The 25,062-nt window shown below is 41.7% G+C and overlaps 1 protein-coding gene across 11 annotated transcripts in view; it reads left to right on the top strand.

Moving 5' to 3' along the window:
- Positions 1-25,062, top strand: part of Phactr2 (phosphatase and actin regulator 2) — a 268,605-nt gene that overhangs the window by 207,837 nt on the left and 35,706 nt on the right. For 5 of the 11 annotated variants that reach the window (XM_052751062.1, XM_052751063.1, XM_052751068.1 and 2 more), the window contains exons 4-8: positions 2,882-3,040; positions 8,510-8,749; positions 12,617-13,154; positions 19,516-19,706; positions 21,181-21,337. In XM_052751062.1, coding sequence (XP_052607022.1) covers positions 2,882-3,040; positions 8,510-8,749; positions 12,617-13,154; positions 19,516-19,706; positions 21,181-21,337 — 1,285 coding nt within the window. The remainder of the gene's footprint in view (positions 1-2,881; positions 3,041-8,509; positions 8,750-12,616; positions 13,155-19,515; positions 19,707-21,180; positions 21,338-25,062) is intronic. The other 6 variants (XM_052751073.1, XM_052751071.1, XM_052751072.1 and 3 more) reach the window with 3 other exon arrangements.

The raw sequence follows: 25,062 nt of genomic DNA, 5'->3' as shown, positions 1-25,062 counted from the left end.
TTTTGGTCACATGTGACCTTCTCCATGTTATGGTTCCTCTACTTTTACTTCGAGCTGAACATCATTTTGTGAGTTTCCCTTACTTTGCAGTCACACTTTTCCAATGTTTGTCACCTGTCCCTACAGCCTAGGCCTGGCTCAGCACCATCTTCTCTTTCTGGGCTTATATTTTGCTTGCATAGCTTCCTATATCAGGGGTTGAGATTTCTAGGAAAGCTTTCAAAGTATAGATGCCACTCACTTTAGTATCTTTAGTAGGTTTCATGAAATATGAATATTTCCTACAAATGGTCTTTTTTCTGACATTACTCTTATATGCATTATTTTTATTTCATGACTCAGTGTAAGCACCTTTCCACATGACTGTTTTTCTGCCATGCATACTATTATGATAATATTCAAGTTTTTCTATAGTTGTTCTTTTCTAGTGCTTTAAAAATAAGTTATTTAACCTGATAAAAATATGATCACTTAAAATTGCATTAAATTATTGTTGACATGACTTTAGGACTCTACTAACGATAATCAGAAATTCCAAATAAAACCTTTATTTGAATTCATTTAAAAGTAAAGATTTATATATAAAGAAGTGGGATTCTTTTTCTGTTTTGTTTGGAACTGTCCATTTTATATTGCTTTTATTTTATCAGTGTATTGTATGTTCCTTTTTCCTTTTTTTTAAAAAACTAATTGCTCAAGTCCCGTAAGTTTTACCTAATACTATTGAAATTGTGAAGGTTCATTTGTAATGGCATTGTCTTCTGTTACTGTCTGTTTTACTTTTCTATAGGAATCAGAATATAGGGCCTTAGGGACTACGTGATTGAGTGACCATTCCATTTTCATTTTCAACATGGCAAAATTCCTTATTTATTTTATCTATGGAAATGTTGTGGTCTTTTTTTTTTTGACAAGAAGGCCTGTGAATTTTATGAAGGAAATCAGTGAAAATTTGAGAAATAATTTATTTTTCAAGACAGGGTTTTTCTATGCAGCTCTAGCTGTCCTGGAACTCATTCTGTAGACCAGGCTTGCCTCAAACTTAGAGATCTACCTGTCTCTGCCTCCTAAGTGCTGGGATTAAAGGCATACACCACCACTGCCTGGCTATGATCTCGATTTTGTAATGATTGCCAAGAAATTAATTTTAAAAACTGCATAGAAACAACTCTGCTAATAAATTTCTTCAAAATAGTTTAAATCAAAACTTTGGTTCCTTAATTTTCCCTTGTGGTGGTAGCAGAGCCTCTTACATGTTTCTATGTATGGGAATAATTACTGGGATAATCCTTCCAAGCACCAGTGACTTCTGCAAATCCCTTGAATTTTAAACACTTTCAGGACTTACAACAGTCCAGGAGATAAAATTAGTCGTTATGGTTTAGAATATGTGAGGAATTCCACTTTAAGCAGTACATTTTAAAAATTCTCTTTTAACCAGCTTTTTAATGTATATTCTTTAGCTATAATTTTCTTCCCATAACAAAGAAAATTTAAAAAAAATCAAATCAGCCTTAAGATCATCTTTTCCCTGGACAATGGTAACAGTTAATTGCTGTGTAGAGTGTGGACATCATCGTCTAACATGCTCACAGTTACACTGCTGTGTAGAGTGTGGACATCATCGTCTAACATGCTCACAGTTACACTGCTGTGTAGAGTGTAGACATCGTCTAACATGCTCACAGTTACACTGCTGTGTAGAGTGTAGACATCGTCTAACATGCTCACATTTACACTGCTGTGTAGAGTGTAGACATCGTCTAACATGCTCACAGTTACACTGCTGTGTAGAGTGTAGACACTGTCTAACATGCTCACAGTCACACTGCTGTGTAGAGTGGACATCATCATCTAACATACTCACAGTCACACTGCTGTGTAGAGTGTAGACATCGTCTAACATGCTCACAGTCACACTGCTGTGTAGAGTGTAGACATCATCGTCTAACATGCTCACAGTCACACTGCTATGTAGAGTGTAGACACTGTCTAACATGCTCACAGTTACACAGCTGTGTAGAGTGTAGACACTAACATGCTCACAGTCACACTGCTGTGTAGAGTGTAGACATCATCGTCTAACATGCTCACAGTTACACTGCTTTTTAGAGTGTAGACATCATCGTCTAACATGCTCACAGTTACACTGCTGTGTAGAGTGTGGACATCATCGTCTAACATGCTCACAGTTACACAGCTGTGTAGAGTGTAGACACTAACATGCTCACAGTCACACTGCTGTGTAGAGTGTAGACACTGTCTAACATGCTCACAGTTACACTGCTGTGTAGAGTGTAGACATCGTCTAACATGCTCACAGTTACACTGCTGTGTAGAGTGTAGACATTATCTAACATGCTCACAGTTACACTGCTGTGTAGAGTGTAGACACTCTCTAACATACTGAGCAGATGCTGGTGCCTGGAAATCTTCCTTCCTACCACTTATTGTCTGTATGTGTAAGTGCATTTCATGTTATTTGTATATTGCATTCACATTGTGGTTTTGACATGTTACAATGTTTGTTCCATTTTCCAGATCATCCCTTCATTCAGTTTCTGGATGCAAAACAAACACTTAAGTGTTTACTTCAACAAAACCTAAACACAAGGACAGAGGAACTCTGCTGGTCTGTGTGATTAGGGTGGCCACACCTGATGTCGTGAAATGGAACAGGACTCCCCCTCCATTGTTGCTTTCCCTTGAAACCAAAGACTTTCTACCTCTTTCCTTATAAAGAAATTTGTTGGGAAAAGATGGTGATTTGGTTCCCAGGGACAGAAACAGGAACCCAGATCCTGCAGTCCTAGTAAATGGGAAAATAATTTTTAAAGAAAGCCATCAAGTTAGACATCGAGGTATTTCTTTCCAATTTTAGATGGAGATGTAACAGTTAACTTTGAAAATTCAAACGGGCACATGATACACATCGGAGAGGAATCTTCCCAAGAGGAGAATGTAGGGAAACCCGAAGAAGGGAATGACTCTGTGTGTGAGAAAATACCACCTCGGGAGGAAAAGGCAGAAGATAAGAAAGGTAAAATAAAGAGAATCCTGTATTATCTCCTGTAGAGCAGCCCAGCATTGAGTAAAACCAGGAGCCTGCAGAGAGGAGGCTGGCAGATTGGGAGAAGAGAGGAAAGGAGGCCAGGAAAGAGAGGCAGCATGGCCTCCTCAGGTGGACACGTCTGTTTATAACTACGCCGTCTGCTTTTGTGTTAATAAGGAGAGCTAATTAATGGTACTGATCATAAGGACTGGACCCTTCAGGCATTATATTCACCTGGAAATGATCTCCTGTTCTTAAAAGCTTTCCCTCAAGGTGAAAAACACAAGCAGTCGTAAAATTGTTTTCACCTGTAGCTGGGCCATGGGAGCTGCTCAACAAGGGGCCATGCGTCTCTCAGCCTAGACTCCCTCTCTGACAGCAGGAAGTAGCTGATGCATCCGTCCACCCCATTATTCTAAGTTCTAGACATTTCCAAGCTACACCAAGGAGGAGTTCCATAAAGAGCTGTGGTTTCCATGCCACTTGCTCTGTGATCTACCGATGAGTTTGGAAGTTTCACAATATGTCAGAAGCAATTAAACTATTCCCACAAAGGGTTCTCTAAAGTCTTTGGTTTCTAGAGTGTGCTCAGAGTCAGATACTGTAAATACCTGTCTATTGGGGTCCCCCAGAATGTTCATGAATACCTAACAGTGGATCCACCATGCAAGCCTTATACTTATGTAAACCTTGAGCTGATATCCTATAGGGAAAAGTTTAGCCAAAACAATTCTGAATAGATTTTGCCATGTGCATAGGAAGAGATCTTCAGGAAATAGTATATTTCCTGTTTTCTATAAGGTTTGTCTCTGAGTTGGTTGGTTGGTAACATTTGTCAATCTCTCTTGGATTGTGTAGATATTTTGAGAACTCTTAGAAGTTCCTTTAAGTGAATTTCTTCTCTTGATCCAAATCCTCCTGCAGACAAGAGGGAAAGGGGGGCCTTTATTAAGTTAACCTGTTAATGTGAAGTCATCTTCAGAAAACTGAAATGCTGTAATCATTTGCACATACAGTAATGAGCCTTCAAAAGCTTCAGTAAGCTATTGAAATTTATTAATTTGCTGTCCTCAGATATTAAACGAAGTATGTATGGGACTTTCTTTAATTGCTCCCAGTGAAAGCCTCTAGTTAAGTTTATTAACACTGATAATAAGAGATTAGCTTGTACTTTTAATGATGTTTTGGAAACAAAATGAGAGAGCAGACAGATTTTAAAGAGATCCCGTTCCAAAGAGTGAGTTTGGTTGGGAAGGGGACCGGTACCTGTTTTTATTTTCTCTCATACCAACTCTCCTGTCTCAACAAACCATTAAACTTCATGTCCATCTGTCCTTTGTCCCTAGTCCCTGTGGGTGTCATTCCACTCAGTGACTGGCCAGACTTAAAAGGAAGTACTTCCTTATCAGCATGAGAACGCGTTGCTGACAGGTTTACGTTAGTTAAACGGGCAGGTCTTGGTGTTCTACGGAAAAGATGGCAGACCTTCTAGGTCAGCAAACGGCTGAGAGAGAGTTTGTTTTCTTATCCCTCAAATTGGGACGTTTAGTTCTTTCTAGGCAAGGAAGTTACATGATAGCATCAGTACATGAGGAGATGGAGATGACAAGAGTGTTGGTATGTCATGATGCGGCTGCTGTAGCTCCCTCTGTGTGGACAGAGCCCATGTGGAGCGGTGGCCACCAACCAAGAGAGATATTAAGAAGGGAAGCCATTTTCTGAAGCTCAAAAGATTGTCACTCATGAGTAATATCACAGAGAATTAGGTTAAATAGAAATTGCTTATCAATAAAAGCATGAATTTCTTTAGTCCTACACTTTCTAATCTAAAAAACCAGCCTGATTCACTTTTGCCTCTGTCAAAGAAAATAGTCAAAAGCAAAGTGCATGTCAGGTGCCATCCACCACCCTGGATCTGTGGATGGCTTCGGTTCAGGCTATGTGGGTATTTCCGGGGTTTTGAAGGATCCTGATTCTGCAGTTGGTATAGTGACCTTGGGCCTTTTATGGCAACACTGAACTTCTTCTTCAAGGTCTTCTAGGCTCTTGGACTCCTATTATTCTTTCTCAGTAGATGTCCTTAGATATATGAGACACAAACTGTGATCTGCAGTCTGTTCCAGTATAACAACATGCAATCTGAAATTGTTCTACATTGTTTCCATGGCGTGATTGTGAAAGGCCTTTAGTGAAGGAACAGTGCTTGACACTTGGTTGTTTCACGAACAGTCCTGAAAGACTAGCATGAGCAAAACTCTAGCAGAGGCCACCAAGAGAATGAATAGGGGCCTCTGTCCAAAAGTAGACCCCCCTAAGAGAACACAGGTGGCTCACAGGCAGTCGTCATGGAATGCAGAGTTCTGAGCAGGCCACGGTATCAAAGCCAGGGAACACTCAGTGGAGACCAGAGCTGTTTCTCTGTGCAGCATCTGTCCAAACCAAGTCCTAGGGGAGACAGAAAGGAGACAGGCAGGTAGACGAGAGGAATCGGAACCGAAATGCATCCCAGACCAGGTGCAGGACACATGTGGTCCTGGATTGCCCTAACGGTTGACCTCAGCCCTTTGCATAGAGAGCCAAGCCTGGAAGTGGAGTGGACAGCTTGTTTCCCAGACTGCTGTTGTGAGGCCTCATGTCCTTCCAAAGCCAGAATGAACAGACAGCTCTCTCATAACATCCCCTTAAAAGGACAGTGTTCCATTACTCCACCATCAGTTTGTACAAAGCTTTTGAATCATATGTTCACAGGCAAAAATATAACCTAATTCATTACCACCCGCATATAAGTAAAGAGTGTTTACTGATTGTCAGTACTATCAGCCAGTCACATTCATTGAACAGACATGACTTTTAAGGCATTGTACTTGATTAGATACAAATTTTCAGGTAGAAGGCAATTTTAATCTAGTTAGAAAAACATACTCTTTGTATAGTCACGTGAACATGCATACATCTTAGGGTTCACTAGTGTGGTAGGCATTTACAGAGCGCTCTCATGGTAGAGTTGGGAGGCTAAAGAGGAATGCTCCATGGTTTCCAAAAAACTGCTAGGGTTTGTGTGTGGAGTATCCACCCCTGGTAGTAATTGGCAGTTTCAACTGTCAGTGAGTAAACCTACCTTTTCCCTCCAAGCCCAAAGTTGGACTGTTTTGGAGTCATTTTATTTATTTTATTTATGCTAGGGGTTGAACTGGGGGTCTCACATAGGCTAAACGACGTGCTCTGCAACTTTAGCAGAAAGACCCAAAATGTCCCACTGGGCTTATAATATTGGGAAAAAAAATCAAGACCCCAAATATGCCAATCCACACTCTCCAGTGGACTGGGCTTGATCTCCATGCAAGGTCATGTGATAGAAACTAAAGTCACAGAGATGTGTTTAAAGAGTAGACTCAGGGGATAGAGGTATGGCTCAGTGGATAAGTTACCTGTTATACAAAAAAAGAGGACCTGAATTAGGACCCCCAGGACCCACATCAAACCTGGTGTGATATTGCACATCTGTGACTCTAGCATGAGGTGGGGGATATGCAAAGACAGGAGGATCCCTGGACCTTGCTAGCCAGCTGCTCTGGCCAATATGTGAGCTCTGGATTAAACGGGAGACCATATCTTAAAAGGTGGAGAACGATTGAGCAGACTCCTGACGTTGGCCTCTGGTCTCTCTATACATATGTGCACATATGTGCACTCACATACATACACTAGATATACATACAAACACACCATAGATAAAATATAATACACTTCTCCCCTGTGTCAAGACTGTGCTTAGTATCATTCAAGAAGTTCGGGTGTTTAGCTGTGTGTCTCCTTGCATCCTTCTCAATTCTAGTGGGGTTCTCAGGCCACCTGGACCCCTGACTCGTACCAGGTGGGTTGCAGAAAGCACAGCCTGTTGAAGGATAAGACCTAACATGACCAGAAAGGCAGAGTTACAAAGTTGACCCTCATAGATGCGAAGTGGCTTGAGCTGTAAGGCTGGATACAGGCAGAGACAGAAGAGGCCGATTTGGACAGCTGTACTTGGTGAAGGTCATGGTTAGGGCAAGGACAAAGGGGAACTTTAAAACATAAAGGTTTTATTGATTAGCTTCTGTAACTGAAATCACTATTTCAGCTAGACACATGGTTTGATTGACAGAGGATGGGGCTTAAGGAGGGGGAGCATCCTCACTTACTGGTGACCAGAATAAGAAACAAAGCAGAAGCCGGGCGGTGGTGGCGCACGCCTTTAATCCCAGCACTCGGGAGGCAGAGCCAGGCGGATCTCTGTGAGTTCGAGGCCAGCCTGGGCTACAGAGTGAGTTCCAGGAAAGGCGCAAAGCTACACAGAGAAACCCTGTCTTGAAAAACCAAAAAAAAAAAAAAGAAAGAAACAAACAAAGCAGAAAAAATGGTAATGGCATATTACATATGCCATGGCTTTCTTGGTCACTCAAACATGGAAAGATCTATTCAGTAAGGGCTGATTAGTGTTGACATCGACTTTAGTTTTTATTGTGCTGAATATTAAAAGAGATACCACTTAGTGCTTTGGGCTGGAACCGTATTTTAATTTATTTCAGCCACTATTGCAAATAATACAGACATGGGTACATAATCAACTGTCAGCATCCCCAGAGCAATGCTTGCTTCTCCTCCAGCTCTCTTGGGGTCTTCTCTTCTTATATACAATTTCTTTCTATGAAATTGGTGCTTTGTCTTTTCGAAACTATTATGGAAGGGTACACTGTAAGGCTAAGTGAATTTTTTTTTTATTCTGCCCTTCGTGAACCTAAAGCTGTGGCTCTGATTGGAAGGGTGGAAGAAGTCACTGTAGAATTTGAAGCTGCCCTGCCCCGCTGGGGAAACAACAACAACACTCTGATGATAGAAAGTGACTGCCAAGTGCATTGTGTCACAAGCCGCCCCCAGAATCTCCCAGAGTATAAAACATACATGATTATTTTGACCACACTAAGACTCCTGGTAGATCGGGGGTGAGTTTTAAACGTAACCGGAAGTGCCGTCGTTACTGCGGCTGTCGGCTTCACCCGTGGCAGTGTCTGTACTACATCCATCCATCACTCTTGAGGGTCCTTCACTTTTATTGGGTTGGCGATTGAGTTGCATTTCGCACTCATTACCCATGTTGTCGTCCAGCAACAACAGAGCGGAAGCTGGAATAAGGATGATGACTAGTGCACATAGACACTGATCCTAGGTGTAATTTTATCCTACTCACTTGTGTCACCCTTTTATGAAAGCAGTGACTGGTGGACCCTGAGAATTCTCCCAAGTATGTCTTTCAGTTTTTGTTTTGCCTCAAAACTTTGCTTCCTCTGGTGCAAACCCTGTCTGGTTCCCAAAATGTCATAAAGCCATCTGTATGTATCACTGTCGCCATGTCTTGCTCCTTGCTTTTCTATGGTGTGTGTCTGTATCAGTCTGCTCTGTTCACTTTCTCATTTGTAGAGAACACTGAAATCCACTCTGAAACACCGGCTGCTCCTGCTCTACCTCCTACAGCTCCTCCTAAGCCCAAACCCAAACCTAAACCCAAAAAATCTCCCGTGCCTCCCAAAGGGGCCACTGCTGGGGCTGGCCACAAAGGCGATGAAGTGCCTCCTAATAGAAAAAATGTCAAGGCTCCCAGTAAGCAGGCCCCTACCCTTCCACCCAAGCCGACAAGCCGAAACACACCCCGGGAGGCTGGTGAGTATGCCCTAGTGCATAATGGCGTAGAGTCCAGGATGTCGGGCTCTGGGGTGGGCTCTGTAGCTTCTTCTAGGAGTGTGGTCCTTTGTTGTCTCGGGGTGCGATACCAGTGAGTCACAAGAATCCCTTGGTAGCTATCTACCAAAAGAAGTTAACTTTGTTACCATTGGAGTAACTGTGGACTGCTAATCTTGGTTTCCACAATCAATACCTAAGACTCACTCCTTTAGTGTGCCTGGGAGGGAGGCTGACCTGATGAACTCTATCTCGGCCTTCTGCCCATGAGAGATTATGGCCGGCTTGTTTTCCTCTTTTAAAATCCCCTAGACTTTGGTGTTACAAATGTGACACAGGTCTTTGACATTTTTGCTGGATATAATATCTTCAGTTTTTCAATGTCCATAGTCGTCTGTCCTCTGGTAAATGATGAAAGGCTCGTATACATTGTCAGCAGCATCCCCCTACTCCCTACTCCACTTAGCATTATTTTGATGGATTGAGAGTTGCATGCTCAGTGCTGCCCTCTCACACCCACCCCAGACCATCAGGTCCAAGTGTCCCAGTGTGTTGCAGTTACACGCCGTCATTACAGATCATGCATGAGTGGATGTTTGCAACTTCATATATTTTTCAACCTTACATGCTTAATGCAGAGTGCAGATTCCATTCTTCTCATGGAATAAAGATGCCACCCACCTATGTCATCTAACTTTTAAAAGGACATGAATCAAAATTCCCATGCTCAATGGCTTTTCCCCATTAATGTGTGCATAAAAATTCTTTTGTACTGTAACAAATCTTATTTCCCTTAAAATCGGCAGCGGCTTTCCAGAAATGAACTACAAGGATTTGCCTTGGTGGTGTTCTTTTTCCTCTTGTAATTTATACTCGTCATACCGAAATTCAAAGAACAGTTTTATTGGCAATGTACAGCTCTGAGTGGAAGTAGACCTCTCCCTAGGTTCCTCTTCTGAGGTTTGATCTGTGGTGCACAGGCCTCTTCTAATCTCTCTAAAGTAAACTATCTCAGAATGATGAGCCAGCAGTACCTAAGGGTCACTGCCTTGGGGACTCAGTATCTTTTCATAGTGGAGTCTGTATGTCTCCCATGGCCTTACAAAGCCTACTGTGGTGTGTGAAATGAGACAGACACTGAGCTTCTAAATAAGGAAAATTCCCAAACCATCACGTTGCCCTTGGGAATTGAGACCCTGTGTTGCACACACTTCCTTCCTCGCTCCTTCTCTAGGTGGCATGAGCTCACTGTAGACTCGGTTCAGATTCTGGGAAGAAAGCTGATGATAAAGACTAGACATAGCATTCAAGGCATATCTGAGTTATCTAGGTATACTTTCTGGAAGATTAAATATATACTTATGATGTTCCTAAAAGGATGGTAAACTAGAGAACTGTCATCTGTTGTATTAATGTAAAAGACGCAGGGGTCTTTCTATAAATGAATGTGACCGCCTTCTAGGACTGTCACTGAGAAGCAGGGGCAGCATTGAGGCTCTTGATTTTTCCATTGCATTTCTTGCATTCTGAAAACAACCGTCACCTAATTTTTTTTTCCTCTGAGTGTAGAGGCCCCATTGAACCACCTGTCAGTCTATAACATCATTGGTTTTGCCAGGATTTTGTCTTTCTCATTGTTGCTATTAACAGTGATTTTTAACTCAGATGAAATTTCTTTTTTAAAGAAGGTTGTTCTCAACAAATCCCTCTCATGTTAGAAGAGACTTTAGAAGCAAAGATTATACATTGCCCCTTATGTACTTATTATCAACAAAAGGCTGGGGTGTTAGGTTTCAAACCTTTCGAATATGGCTTGAATTTTTACTCCAGGCATTGGAAAAAAAGATACTTTTCTTTACAATGAGATGACACTAAATATTTTCTGTCCAAAAAAAATGAAAATTTTCAAAAATGTTAAAATTGGCACTATTCGAATGGATATAAAGAAGAGATCTGTTTAAATTAATTAGGAAAATAGTTGGACATGTTTAAGCACAAGACCCTTCATGTCTTTGTTATTTAAAAAATCAATTTAGAGTGGGGTTAGATTTTTCTTAATATGGTTAATGAGTTTAACTTGTAATCAGAGATTATCCGGTTCATTAAGTCTATAGATAAGCCCAGGTTTGGCAAAGGGGAAATCCAGCTAGTGTGTGTATCTAAAAGAGTAATTACCCTAACCAGAGACTCCTTGTAAGCCCGAAGCTTATCACTAAATAAGACGAGCTTCTTTACATGTCAAAATTAATGACATCATATGTCTCATTGTCTGTTCCTCTGTTTGTGCTTCATTTCAACTCTCTCATTGACGTCAATAAAGTTGCCTCCAGAGGTAAGTCACTGATACCTGTGTGCTGTATGGGATGGCCTTGGAGTATTAACAAGACATTTATTGATAGTTGTGTCAAAAGGAAGCTTTAGCGCCCTCTTAGGAAGGTAAGAATATGTAGCACTATGATAGAAGAGATATTCGGAGAAAATACGGATCAGAAAGGCCATGAAACAAATGAGTATTCACGCAGGATTTTAAATGGATATCCTAGGGTGACATAAAGAGAAATTAAAACATGTGCATGTAATAGAAAGAAAAGAGAGAGAGAGAGAGAGAGAGAGAGAGAGAGAGAGAGAGAGAGAGAAAGAAAGAAAGAAAGAAAGAAAGAAAGAAAGAAAGAAAGAAAGAAAGAAAGAAAGAAAGAAAGAAAGAAAGAAAGAAAGAGGAAGGAAGGAAGGAAGGAAGGAAGGAAGGAAGGAAGGAAGGAAGGAAGGAAGGAAGGAAGGCTACCTAACTTGTTTTCCTGCAGATTACTTAGTTGATGTCAGCTCTATCCAGAAGTCAGCAAAGGTGCTCTGGCTGCCCTTTGCAGACCTGCCTGGAACTTTAAAGAGTAAAAATAACTAGGTAGTCAAGGAGGTTGGGATTGGAAATTCTGGGACAAAGTTGAAGTGGTGTGCACTCATGGTCCCAGCTTCTCAGGAGGTAGAAACAAGTGAATCACTTGAGCCCAGGAGCTCAAAACCAGACTGAGTAACTGACACAGGAAGACCGTCTCAGGAGCATGCGCATGAGGAACCACACAGACATCGACACGCATGCATACACACATTTGTGCATGTGCTAGGAGTCATGTTCTTCCTCTTCAGATTATTTAGATTCTACCCATGTAAATACTTTTTTTTAACCACAGCAACCATTTTCTTTCCTTGCATTTTGGTGTTTTGAGGAGGGGTGGCTTTCTGCTGTGACTGTCCCCTCTCTGTTCCCCCTCACTACAGCAGGTGGAAGTATAGGCCAGCAGGACAGACTTCCTCCCCCGGAGCTTTGGGAACAGTTGCCTTGGAGTTTACCACTTTGAAGGTAGTGGGATACATTAATTTGCTTGTGACCCAGAAAGAGGCTGGCAGCATATACCCTGCTTCTTCTGAATATGGGCCACTTCTCCATCCCCAGAAAGAAACAAGGAAAGAATGTCATTGTGAAGTGCCCATTTGTGTCCTACAGCCCGCTTGCCGGTAGTGACTGTCCCCTTCATAGGACCAAGTGTCTTCTTCAGAGTCTGTAAGAATGGCTCAGGACAAAGAGCCGCTGTCCTGTTTAGCTGTTTATGGTGAAGATGGAGGAGAGAGCTTCTTGCCCTTTAGTTTTATTTGAATGTCACTTGTTCCTTCTCACATGAGAGACCTGGAGGGGACAGAAAACAAGACCATTATCATTATTGACCAATTTTCTTAACATTCCTTGATTCGATGTATTTTAAAGGGAGCATTTCAAATACCATTGGCAAATGCAACTTGGTCACTTAAAGAGTATTGCATTCTTTGATTTTTAATGCAAAAACCTCTCTGTTTTAGCTGGTTCTTCTCACCCGAAGAAAACAGCCAGCTCCAAAGCATCTGCCTCAGCATCTGCCTCCTCCACCTCCTCTCGTCCCAAAGTGTCCAAGGAGTCAGTTGCTAGCAAAACGGGTGTCGTGGGGACCGCAAGGGGCAAGAAGAAAACTGGCAAGCAGCCGGCGGCCTCCCGACTGTCCTCAGACACCACCACTGCTGACACATCTGGTCTTGAAGGAGAGCCCTCAGACACCGGGATAGAGAGTCTCAAACAAGAAGAGACTGTTGCTGGAGCTGAGGAGCAGGCCACGGGCAAAGCCAAGGCTACTGTCCTTCCACCTCCTGTGGCACCGCCGCCTTCCCCACCCGTCCTTCCTCTGCCGCTTGAGGATCAGGGCATTGTTGCCTTGGACACTCCCATGGTCCCGGTCAGTGATGGACCTACCCTGCCTGGCTCTGCCTTAGACCCAAGTCAGCTCCTTTGGACTGAAGAGCAGGCGAACAGAACCACTCCGTTTTCAAGCGCTGGCTTAAGTGGTACCAGAGAACAGGCACAATGGTGAGTTGGAACACAGACCCTATATTCTAAGTATCACAGGCCACTAGAGTATTTTCTTGGAATAAAGAATATAGTCTGCTCCTGTCTGTATTAAACCTGCTGGATGTTAGATAAACACACCCATAGTCTAATTGTGGAGTTCCCATAGGCTGTGTGGAAAATCTCAGTGATGATGCTAACAAACATACTTTAGCTCTGTGCCTTTCAAGGATGTTGAGAGCCTCTATCAGCATGGCTCATCATTCTTTTTCTTCTACCTAGACATCTCCCTTCTTTTTCCCTCTGGTACTTGTTTTCAACCTTGATCATTTGGTCCCAGATCACTCATCTCTGCTTGCTCAGCTTCATCTCACTGTAACAACCTAGCTGTCTCCCCCAGGAAAAGTAAAACCAGCAGTAAAGAACTCTACAATTCTGCATCTCCTCATACCAAGAATAGAACGACCCCTTCCTTCCCAGTTCTCCACTGAATCCTAATTTCTTCTGTGACGTCTTCTAATGCTTGTTGACAGACTGGTAGGAACTACTTTACTTGGAAAAGTTTTCCTACATATAAGGTAGAAGTAAACAGCATGTCTTATTTACCTCTATGTTCCTAGCAACCGGCATAGAGTCCAAGGCACTGTAGGCTGTCAGTGTATGCTCACTGGATTGTTACATGACAGTGAGAAAGTGAGCCAAGGTCAGCCTACGTCAATGACGAAGGTGAGAGGCCTCTGAGGATGGATTCCATAGATTCCAATAGAGGCCCCGTCATCTTAGTTTTGTTCAAGAAAATAACAAAATAAAAGGCACCAAAGAACATGGTCTTGCACTTTATGGGCTACAGGCCCATCATTGTCCAGCTGCCCAATCCAGAAACCTAGAGTTTATTAGGATCTTTACTGTCCTTTACTTATGCCACTCAGACATCCTATAAAGATGCTCTTAAAGTGGAGTTCGACAGGTTAGATCCCCTGCCCTATAGGTATGTGGAGCAAACTAGCAGAGTCTGTAGTAGATGCAGTCATCAGTTCTGCCTAGGGAAGACTCAGCTAGAAAGTCGAACCTATTTTCTGTTTCTAAAATTTTTTTCAATCTTTGAGTCATTTAATAGAATCCATTTCAAAAATTTGTCATGTTAAGCACTTAAAAATGGTCAGTACATTAATTAGATTGGCTTTGATCAAGACACTTTTGAAATTGTTTAATTGTTGATAATCTCACCCTTCATTCATTGATTACTTGATCAATATGGAGAGCCAAGCACTGTCTGGTATCATTTAATTCATGTAAGCTTTCTCTAGAATATCTCTATTTTATAGATCTAATTTTTTTTTAATTTAAAACCCTGCAGCTGAGGGAGTGTGAATAGTGGCCTTGCCAGGTTAGCAATGGCCGAGTGAGAGGCCAAAGCTAGCACTCCACACCAAACCCCAGGCCGGGGACAATTTTCTGTCTTCCAAAATAATTGCATCAACTTCTGTTCTTTTTTTTTTTACTCTAACAGTTCATTGGTTCCTTATTTTTATCATTTGGAGAAGTATCACTTGAAGGAAAAGCAAGGGGTGAGAAATAAATATCAAATTACAAATTATTTGCCTGACATTTTAGTAAAAGCTATAACAGGCAGAAGACATTGAGATAATGATATGCTACGTTTGTTTGTTGTTTGGTTTGGTTTGGTTTTTCTGAAACAGAGTTTCTTTGTGTTACCCCAGTTGTCCTGGAACTCGCTCTGTAGCCCAGGCTGGCCTTGAACTCACAGAGATCCGCCTGCCTCTGCCTCCCGAGTGCTGGGGTTAAAGGCGTGCGCCACCACCGCCTATGCAATGTGCTGTCACTGACTATGATAGGCTATCTTTATTGGTCTGTTTGGTGATGCTGTCATAGACTACCCGAGAGAGGGTAATTTATAATGAATGTGTATATATTGACTCAAAATTCTAGAGGCTGAGAAGTCTATATCAAATACCAGCATTTTATGAGAAAGTTCTCGCTGCAGAAGGTGGCCGGGCCAAGAGAGCAAAACAGCCACCTCTGTCCCAAGAGCTCTTTCTGTAATGAAGTTCATCTATTCATTATGGCTTTTGCCCTCAGGAGGCCTTGCCTTTCAGTGCCAGGGCATGGAAGATGAAGTCCTCGAGACTTGAATTCCAAGGGACACATCCCCATCCTCCCAGCAGAGTCCTTACTGCTCCAAGCACACAGAACACCTTCCTTTAGTTGAAGCTTTGCTTAGCTCTGCCGTTACTTCCAACCTTCAAACTGAATGGTTTCTTTTTCAGGGTGTAGCTGAGGTCTGTTTGCTCTGTGCTGGGCATATGCCGTAAGTCAGCACCAAGGGCATAAATGTGAGCAAAACAAGCTAGTTCCGACTAGTTTAGTTTAATCAAAATATTGACCAGTGTGCTCAGGAAATATGTGTTTAAGACAAGGTCTTAATTTTGGAAAGTGGATGCAGTATATAGATCTGTTTTTGATATTTTGAAGAGAAAGGCAACTTTGGGTAGCTGTAAGTGTCCAGAGAGATCATATCCATAGGCAACCTGAATCCCAGTTCATTTCCATGATCATTTAGAGACTGTATTAATTATGCTAAGTACCACACTTTATACTAGGAACTTAATGTCTTAGTTATCCCAGATACAGGGAGAATTTTTAAATAAAGAAATAAACATAAGCTTTCCATTTCCAGCGATGCTGTGAGGAAAGGGAGTAAGCTTGGGTCTCATTCGACATTGAGGCATGTACCATATACTTCCATCAGCTAGGGTAACTCTCAAAGTTTCCTCGAAAAACTCATTTTCTTCTTAGTATATTTTAAAAATTTAAAAAGTGACATTATGATGCATTTTTCAGGGGCCGTTTGGATTTGCCTTTGACTTAATGAGCCTGGAAAATGTAGTGTCTCAGATTTTCTCCCAAACTCTCCCTCTTTCAAGTGGAATTTTGAATTAGAGTTTTTGGCTCTCACTCACTTGCTTTCCTTAGAACTTTCCCTTGGTTATATTTAGTCACCCAATGTGTGAAAACTCTGTCATAGTATGAAAAGCCTTCTGTTTGGGGTACAAATATCAAAACTTGAAATAGGGCTGGTGGTTGTATATAAAAATACCTCCCTTTCTTCCTATCTTACAGGCTGCTGTTTAGTAGGCTTTTATGCATTTACAGCTCTATCCATAACACAGACATCTCTGTAATGCAGGGCAGAAAAAATTCAACCCATTTGAGGTCATATTTAAAAATGACTTGTGGAGTCCCCTCCACATAGATTTATGTAATGTTCAATGTTGTCCAGTGTTCTCAGGAACCATAAGGGTTGAGGTATGAGCTGACCAATGCAGATGTGGAGCAGAGTTAATACTAACTAATTATAATAATCATATAATATAACATTTAGTAAGTAGACTAGCTGTCTCAGTCTGGATCCCACACTACACTAGCCAGGTTGGGTGGGCTATTTACTTACAGCCTTTCTTGGACCCATGCTGTAAATTCTCTAACCATATTATGGTTTTAAATAGTTATGAGTTGTAAATAAATGTTGCTGAACTCTGCAAACTGCAAAATACTATACCAATGGCAAAATTAAAATAATTAGTGTAATAGATTAGTGACTAATGGCATGAGTAACAGGATTGAGCCCTGAAGTACCTCGTTCTGCTATATGCAGAAGCTATTATTAATTGACAAACCTTTAAACATACTGTTGTTGCCCATAGTGACAGTCTTCTCAAAATAGAATAGCTTTCTGCAGCAATCAACTAATAATCTAGACTATGGAAAAGCTGTCTATAAAAAATAAATCTTCCCTTATTTACAATGACACTTCATTCTGTGTTATCTCCCAAAAAGTGAACATAGAATTACCATATGATTCAGAAATTCTCTTTCTGTGCCTGTAGTTCAAAGAATTCAAAGTGGAGAAGTGATTTGTACACCAGTGTATGTAGAGTTAATATACAGTAACCAAAAGACGGAAACAGCCCAAATGGGTATTGACTGGTGAATGAGTAAATGCACACAATGTCATATCATCTAGCCCTCAACAGGAAGGACATTCTGACACTGCTATGACATGGATGTCCTTGACATTGCGTTAAGTGCAATAAGTAAACTCAGAGGTTTGTATAATTATCCTTCTATGAGGTTCATAAAATAGCATCATAGACACAGAGAGTTGAATGGTGGTTTCTGAGGGATAGGAGGTGTGGGGAATTATTAGTTGATGGGGACAGAGCTTCAGTTTAGAGAGATGAACAGGTTCTGGAGATGCATGATGATAATTACACAACAAGATGAATGTATCTAATACCTTAAAAAGTGTTGAGATGGGAAATTTGGGGTTATGTATTGGTGAAATTATTAAGGCCACTCCACGTAGTTAAAAGGGAGGTTTATTTTGTGGGGTAACTTACAAGTGAAGGGATAGTTTACAGGGTCAGGGAAATGTGTGGCGCAGTCCGGCGGTGTTCTCTGGAGAACTCTGCTCGGTCTACCTCCAGTGTCCAGGGTCCAGGAACCAAGAGAGCCGGCGCATCCGGATCTCAGGTCTTCAGGGTCCTCTCTTGGCCCTGCCTTGTAGGCGTGACAGTTACCAAAGCCTCAGTGGGGGTTGGAACTTCCAGATCAAAGCTGGAATGGCTACCCACTACAGTTATGTATATGTCACATAATTAAAAATGCAGTTTCAGGGACTAGAGAGATGGCTCAGGTAAAGTGGGTAAAAAGACCCTAACTCGGCCCTAGCACCCATGTAAAAGCAAGGCCTGGAGGTCCACATATGAAACACCAGTGCTGGGAATAGGAAGGCGGCAGTGACAGGCAGATCCCAGGAGCTTGCTGGCCAGTCTGGCTAGAATGTTAAGTTCCAGGGTTAATGACAGTCCCTATCTCAAAAACTAAGAATGATAGAGGAAGACATTCAAAATTCGTGAACACACACACACACACACACACACTCGGAGATTTCATATGCCCCTTTGAAAACAACAGAGGCTGTTGGGTTCTTTCTAAGAAAAGAAAAGAAAAATGAAGATTCTTGGAAGTGCCTGGGTTTATAACCACAAAATTGGCTCTAAATGCCTTTTGTTCTAGTGAAGCTTGCCTGTGTGCGTCAGTCAAAACATTTCCTGGTTGTCTTGTTGTTGTTTGTCTTGGGGGAAGGTTGGGGGTTGGTTTTTAATTTTTAATTTTTTTTTTTTGTCTGTGAAAACACCAAATGTGAATTCATCTATTTATATCAGAATGTATTTGGGGTGGGGATGGTCTTCTGTATCTGACAATAACGATTACACTATTTTTGAAATTAAATGTTTTTGTTGTCCCATGCATATTCTACATTAGTCTTGGAAAATGGGTGAGGATTGTAGAGACCTTTACCCATCTGAATGACAAAGCGTTATTGCCCTTCCCCCAGGATATTACCTTTCTTCTGAAGCTTCTATCTAACACTTTGCATCTTGGGTATTACGCTAGTCCTGTAAGAGGCGGTCTTATACATGAAGAAATGAAGGCACAGAAAAGATGCAGGATTTTTGCCTGTTGGCCCACTGGCTGGGGAAAAAAAATGGGGCTTATTCTAAATTAGTAAGAGGTGTGCTTTCCTGTGTGACACCCTTCTGGGTGCTGGGAGGGAGAACACTCTGAATCCTGTTGGTCAAAGGTGTAGTAGGAGCAGAAGGCAGACAAGTCAGGGATGCTAAGCTCTGCAATGGTGGCTGTAAGAGCATAGGAGTGGGGCAAGGAAGTCAACTGAATGATCTAGAGACGTTTGTGGAGGAGCTAAGAGTTATGTTTAGACTTGGAGAGCCAATAAGAAGTGCAGACAGAGTCAAGTACCATGGAGCTTCTCACTCATTATTATTGTGATTGTGTGTGTGTGTGTGTGTGTGTGTGTGTGTGTGTGTGTGTGTGTGTGTGTGCACTGAGGTTATGGACAAGCATTACCACAGCTATATTTTCTGTCATGTGGGTTCTGGGGATTGAAAGCTCAGGAAGTCAGGCATGTGCAGCAAACACGTCGCTGAGTGAGCTGCCCCTCCGTCCGCCCTAGCCCACTGCTCTTTCTCCTACTGCCCCATTATTTGTGGACAAATATGTTTGCAAAGTTCAGTTTTCACCGTGATCATCTAGTGATATATTAGATATCATCTAGTGATGCCTTCTCATTTTGCAACTGAGGACTATAAAACCTCAACAATTAAGTAATGCATCGGAGAACTTCCATGTTGATGAGGTTGGTTGGCCATCCCATGTTGCATTTCTCCCATCCCTGGCATGAAGGTAGTTGGTGACACTAGCATGCTTTGTATGGTGTTGTTATTTATGAGGATTGCTCTGTACTTCATGTTACCCTCTGCTTTTTTGCCCTTAATAGTTTTACAACCAAAGATGAGCTGGGAAAAGCTGGACCTCTTGGGCAGATGGGAGACTCTTCAGAATCCTTCAGTGCCCCGGAGGATGAGGCCCCAAGAGAATACCAATCCAACGACTCTGACTCAGATGGACCCATCTTGTACACTGATGATGATGAGGAAGAGGATGATGATGATGATGGCAGTGGAGAAAGTAAGAATATTTCTAAGAAGTAGAGGAGTGGGTGGTGTACAGAGAGCCACCTCCCGTACAACACAAAAGCCTTCTCAGCCACCGCCACCCAACCTTTTCCTCCCTCACCTTCTCTCAAATTAGACATATAGCTGTCCTAGCTAAAACTGGTTGCAAGCCTCTAACCCCAGCAACATGGGAGGTTGGGGCAAGACCATAGCAAGTTCAAAGGAAGCCTTGGGTGCAGAGTGAGTTCAGGGCTAGCCTGGGCAACTTCATGAGACCATGTCTCAGGCTAAAGTGTCAAAACAGGCTTGGAGGATAGCATAATTCCATCAGTTCAATTCCTAGTACTGAAAAAAAAAAAGTGTGCCTGTCCCAAAGTTTAGCTCATGATGACAGTCATTTTCAGAAGAGGATACTACAGAGATGTGTCACACCTTTGACAAATGAGCTAGACTAAATATTTGTCTTGATATCAACAATCTAAGCTTTCTAAGAACAGAGAGTTTTTGTTTTTGTTTTTTTCTATGCAAGTCAAAGGTGGCCATCCCTCCAGGTACCTGTTCTTGAAGAAAGAGTGTCCTGGGCGACGGTGGGGGTTCCTTGGCCTGCTGGAAGTGTTAGAAAATTTCACTCGTTGTATGCTGTGGCTTAAGGAGAGAGGAGAAGGGAGTGAGTCAAGAATGACAAACAGTTTGTTGGAGTTAAAAATGCTCACTCGTCCACCATCGCAAAGATAGGATGTGGATCCCAAAGGAATGGGATTAGAAAGGAAGGATCCCAAAGGGGAATGACGGCCATGGACTGTGTCTAATTAGATGACTGGAGTGTGCTGTTACAATGTTGTTGTTGTTGTTTTAAACTTAGGAGGAGCGTGATGTAGGAAGAATTCACTGTGGGATTGAATTTATAGATGATTAAAAGTTATTAGTATATTAGTGATTCAGTAGAAATGTATTAGATTTCCTCTCTGTAGCATCCATCCATCTGCCTGCTGGGAGTTTAAGGATGCCTGGGTGACTAAGAGTTAAAGCATTTGTATATAGGGTAGGCTCCTTGCCAGCATGACGCCTGGCTCCGGGGAAGGGGATGACAAGGATTAACTGTACAGAATAAAGAGCGAGGATAAGCTTTTGACTTGAAAAGAAAGCAAAAGGGTTGTGCAATCACTGATTTCCATGATCCACCAAGTCAGCAGAATAAACCTCAACTATCTCCGTCCAGATGATGAGGTGATACTTCCAAGCTTGTACGGGTTGTTTTTTTTTTTTTTTTTTCAGAACATTAAAAAAAAAAATCGTTCAGTTCTTTTTCAAAATGAATTATCTCCAACTCAAAAATCCCTCCCCCGCTTTCGACTGATTAAGTTTCCCCTCTTGCACGCAAGTAAAGAATTTGGCTCAGGTCCTGTTAAAGTCCAGCCACGTGTAACCAAAGCCCTGCTAGGGTAAAAACTGATGTACCTGTTTTTCTGCCCTTTCTCAATCTTCAGGTGCTTTGGCAAGTAAGATACGACGAAGGGACACTCTTGCCATAAAACTTGGCAACAGACCATCCAAAAAAGAACTGGAGGATAAAAACATCCTGCAGCGAACATCTGAAGAAGAAAGACAGGAAATAAGGCAGCAGATCGGGACCAAGCTAGTCAGGTACTTGATGGCAGTGTGAGTGCAGCAGTGACTGATTCTAGTCATCCCAGAGTCTCCTTTCTGCCTGAGGTCTTGGTGAATTCACCAGGTTCAGGGGCTCCTGTCCCATCCAGTCTTATAAATTTGGTCTCAGATGAGGAACCAGCCACTCAAAGGATTTGCCCTCTGGTCAGTTACCCAGTAGCTTTGAGGTCTCCAGAACGTGTAGCTCAGAGGTCAACATACTTTTCCAAAAAAAAAAAAAAAAGATCAATTATGAATTCTCAGACTTTGATGGCCGGCTGGTCTCTGTTGAAGTTATTCAACTATACCATTGCATAACAGAAGATGTAAATAACATATAAACAAATGCACACGAGAGTGCGTCCATAAAATGCATTTACCAAAAAGGGTAGCACAGAGGATCTGGCCTGCAGTCCACAGCTTGCCCAGTCTCTCTTCTAATCTGAGGACTTACTGAGATTTATGTGAAAAGTATGAGGTTCCATTATGTGGGCTGTGAGACTGGAGAAATACCAAGTCTCATTGGCCTAGCCTTGTCCTGGTCAGGTAAACATAGCCCTCTGTCCAAACACAACCCTTTAGCTTGGGATGAGTGGGCCATCAGGCATCACTCCTCACTCCCTGCTGCCCATGTGTGCTATAGGCCTTCTGTTTTTGCCACGAGTGACTTCAGAAGTCCATTGAACTGGGATTTTTAATAGCGGTTCATCCCTGGGACGGAACTGTTTTTGATACCAGCTTGAGCACACGCAAGTGTCACTGTTTTCTGCTGGTTTCCCTCACTCTGCACACCCACCAAGGTCTATCACTGGGAGAAGGGAACCAGATCAGGATATGAAGATGGAAGGAAGCTGCTGCCCTTGCTTAGAAGCAGGAGGCTCATGTGATTGCTGTAGGAGCTTTGGATCAGGGCTGTCAGGGAGTGTTTGCTGTTCTCCATAGGGAGAGAATCTCCAAGGCCCTTCTCTGCTAAAAGGGAGACTTTCAGGGATAGCACCTGTGACTCCTATATGAAGGGAAGGCTCACCTCCCTACAGAATCCAGGAGGAGGCCTAGGGGTGTGCTGTCCCCAGCTCCAGCAACTCCCTCTAGGACTCAAAAAGAAGTCCTGAGTAGTTTGCCAATGATCTCCTTCTCACTGGAGTGTTTTCACCTCAGCCCTAAGCCTGGACCATTTCCTGCCTCAGGAAAGAGCTAGCAGAAGTCAAAGGAACTTCATGTCAAATTAGTCTTCTTAACAAGTAAAAGCAGGGACCCCTGAGGCCTCAGGAGATAAAGGGACTTTCTGGAAACTGTACCGTTCCTTTATAACAGAAGCAAGTTAGGATCACTGTTCATCTATGATGGATTTTTTTTATACCGTCTCCTCTACACCGCATACATGCAAACATGTGACAAATGTGTTTTATTATTTTATTGCCTTTGTTTATGTTTTGTTGTGAAAATTTTTAATCATTGAAAAATAATGCATATAAAATGATATCAAAATAGGGTAAGCTCCCTTAAATGCAAAGAATATTAGTATAGTTTATCATAGTAAAGGATTTTTAAAAAGTGAACACTGTGCCAGGATAATCGCTCACTTGGTAAAGCATTTGTTGTGCAAGCGTGAGCCTGGGCTCCATCCTCAACACCCAGGTAAAAATTGTATTATCTTACAAAAACCTGAGACAAGCCAGAATTAAAGGTTTTTATAAATTATGCTAAATACATTAGTACCTAGAAAAAAACTAAAATCATTTTTTAAATGAGCAAAGTTTCCCTACTCTTTTCATACTAAATGTCTAGTCATAGTTATTTGTAATGGAAAAAAGCTATAAATTATAGTAACGAAATACTGTTATTTTTCCTATTTATATGCCTAGAAAACTCTGAGAAAGATAAAACTGCTACATAGTAACTTCTGCAAGTCCAAATATCTGAGGTTAATCAATGAACATCAGCATCACGGTAACACTGTCATCATAGTAATACAGACATTGGCACAGAACAGGAGAATATTGCAAGTGGGAGAGAGAGCAGTCACAGTATTTTCAACAGCCTTTTTAATATAGCCAACTGCTTATTTAACAGTTGAGGCTCCAAACACTTCCCGTCCAGACAACCACGATGGATGGAATGAATTTAGAAAGGAGAAAGAGAGTAAACATTTGTATCAGTGAGGAAAACTCATCAGGCAGGTTGACCAGATGTACCCCTAGTGTGAAGTTTGAAGGAAAGTAGCTGCATTTTACAGAATCAGAGCATTGAGGATGTTTCAGTTTTATGAAAGGAAACCAGACAAATGGTTTCTTCCAGTGTGAGCTAAAGAAAGATCCAAGCTAATTCACTGAGATGGAATGAAAGACCCTTGGGGGCATGTTTTGAAGATGCTTAAGGGTGTGAATGATAAACTCAATAGTAAGAGAAGACTAGGCATAGTCAGAGTGTCTGGGCTAGGGTGGAGCCCAGACGTAGAGGAATTGCTTAGCAAAAATAAGACCCTAGGTTTGATCCTTAGCACTACAAATGAACAAACTAATGAATGAATGAATGAATGAATGAATGAATGAATGAATGAATGGAATGTGGCCTTATTTAGAACTGAAAAAAAAACTACTGGCAAAAATATATCTAAAACAAGACAGAAGATAGCCATTGCTTGATGCCTCTCATAAAACGGTTCTTATATTTAAAGCTCTTACTACTTGGATCACATCAAGAACCTAGTAAAATTAAATGTTTGCTTTTAACTTGAATTGTACACACTTATGAACCAGCAAAGCACAATTAAAAATGAAACCAAATTTTATGGGAAAATAGCATTTCTTTGCATAATAATTCTATTTTGGGAACATATGAATGAAGGAAAAGATCTACAATGATTTATTTGAAGGACTTTTTATAAAGATATGTGTTATAAGACTGTAGATAGCGAACGACAAGTTAAAACAAACCAAGAATGAACCAAGTAGACAAAACCAGGGCACTGATAGAGAAAAGTGGGGGAAAAAATAGCAGTGTAGCATACTGTCACTGAACATCAGTCTTCTATCAGTTTCATCAGGGATTTCTTGGAGATGATGCTCAGGCTTCCACAGGAAGAGCAGAAGTGTGAGCATAGATTAGAATGGGTGGCGATGTCTCCATTTCAGTCCTAAACATCCACCTGGGGGACCACTGCTATCTTTTATGAACTAGTATTCAAATGCTACCCATCAAATATTTAATATCTCTGTGAGTACAGACATGATCTATAGCTTTAAAATTTTTTAATATAGTAGTGTTTGTTTTTAGTAATATATAAATGTTAAAGAGTTGCTTTCAGTGAACACAGCACACCTTATGCCAGTGAACAGCTCACGCAGTTCAAGCTTAGATAACACAGTTTAAGTCAAATGAGATAGGAGCGGATCTTGATCCTAGCATTTGCTCATGTTTTAATTTTTTAAGCAAGTCAGTTCATCTCCCTTTCTTTGTCTGCAAGGTGAGAGCTGGCCCTTGCCTTGCTGAATTGTTTTGAGGATTCCCAACACTTTAAGCATCTAGCATGATACAAGGGCAAGGGCTGTTTGATACTCTCCTGTGGGGCTAAAGAACCCAGAGGCTTCCACTCTTAATGCCAGTCAACCGTCAAGGTCCCATTTTAATCAACTGTAGGATTTTAGAAGGTAGGAAAGGAAAAGAAAGTATTACAGAAGAAGGAAGCTCCTTCAGGAAGAGAGAGCTAGCACACTTGGGTT

This window comes from Peromyscus californicus, unplaced genomic scaffold, assembly GCF_007827085.1.
Source record: "Peromyscus californicus insignis strain IS unplaced genomic scaffold, ASM782708v3 Scaffold_22__1_contigs__length_63687245, whole genome shotgun sequence".
Classification (NCBI taxonomy): Eukaryota; Metazoa; Chordata; class Mammalia; order Rodentia; family Cricetidae; genus Peromyscus; species Peromyscus californicus.
The sequence above is the reverse complement of the archived record's forward strand: the minus strand, read 5'-3'. Positions and strand labels throughout refer to the sequence as shown.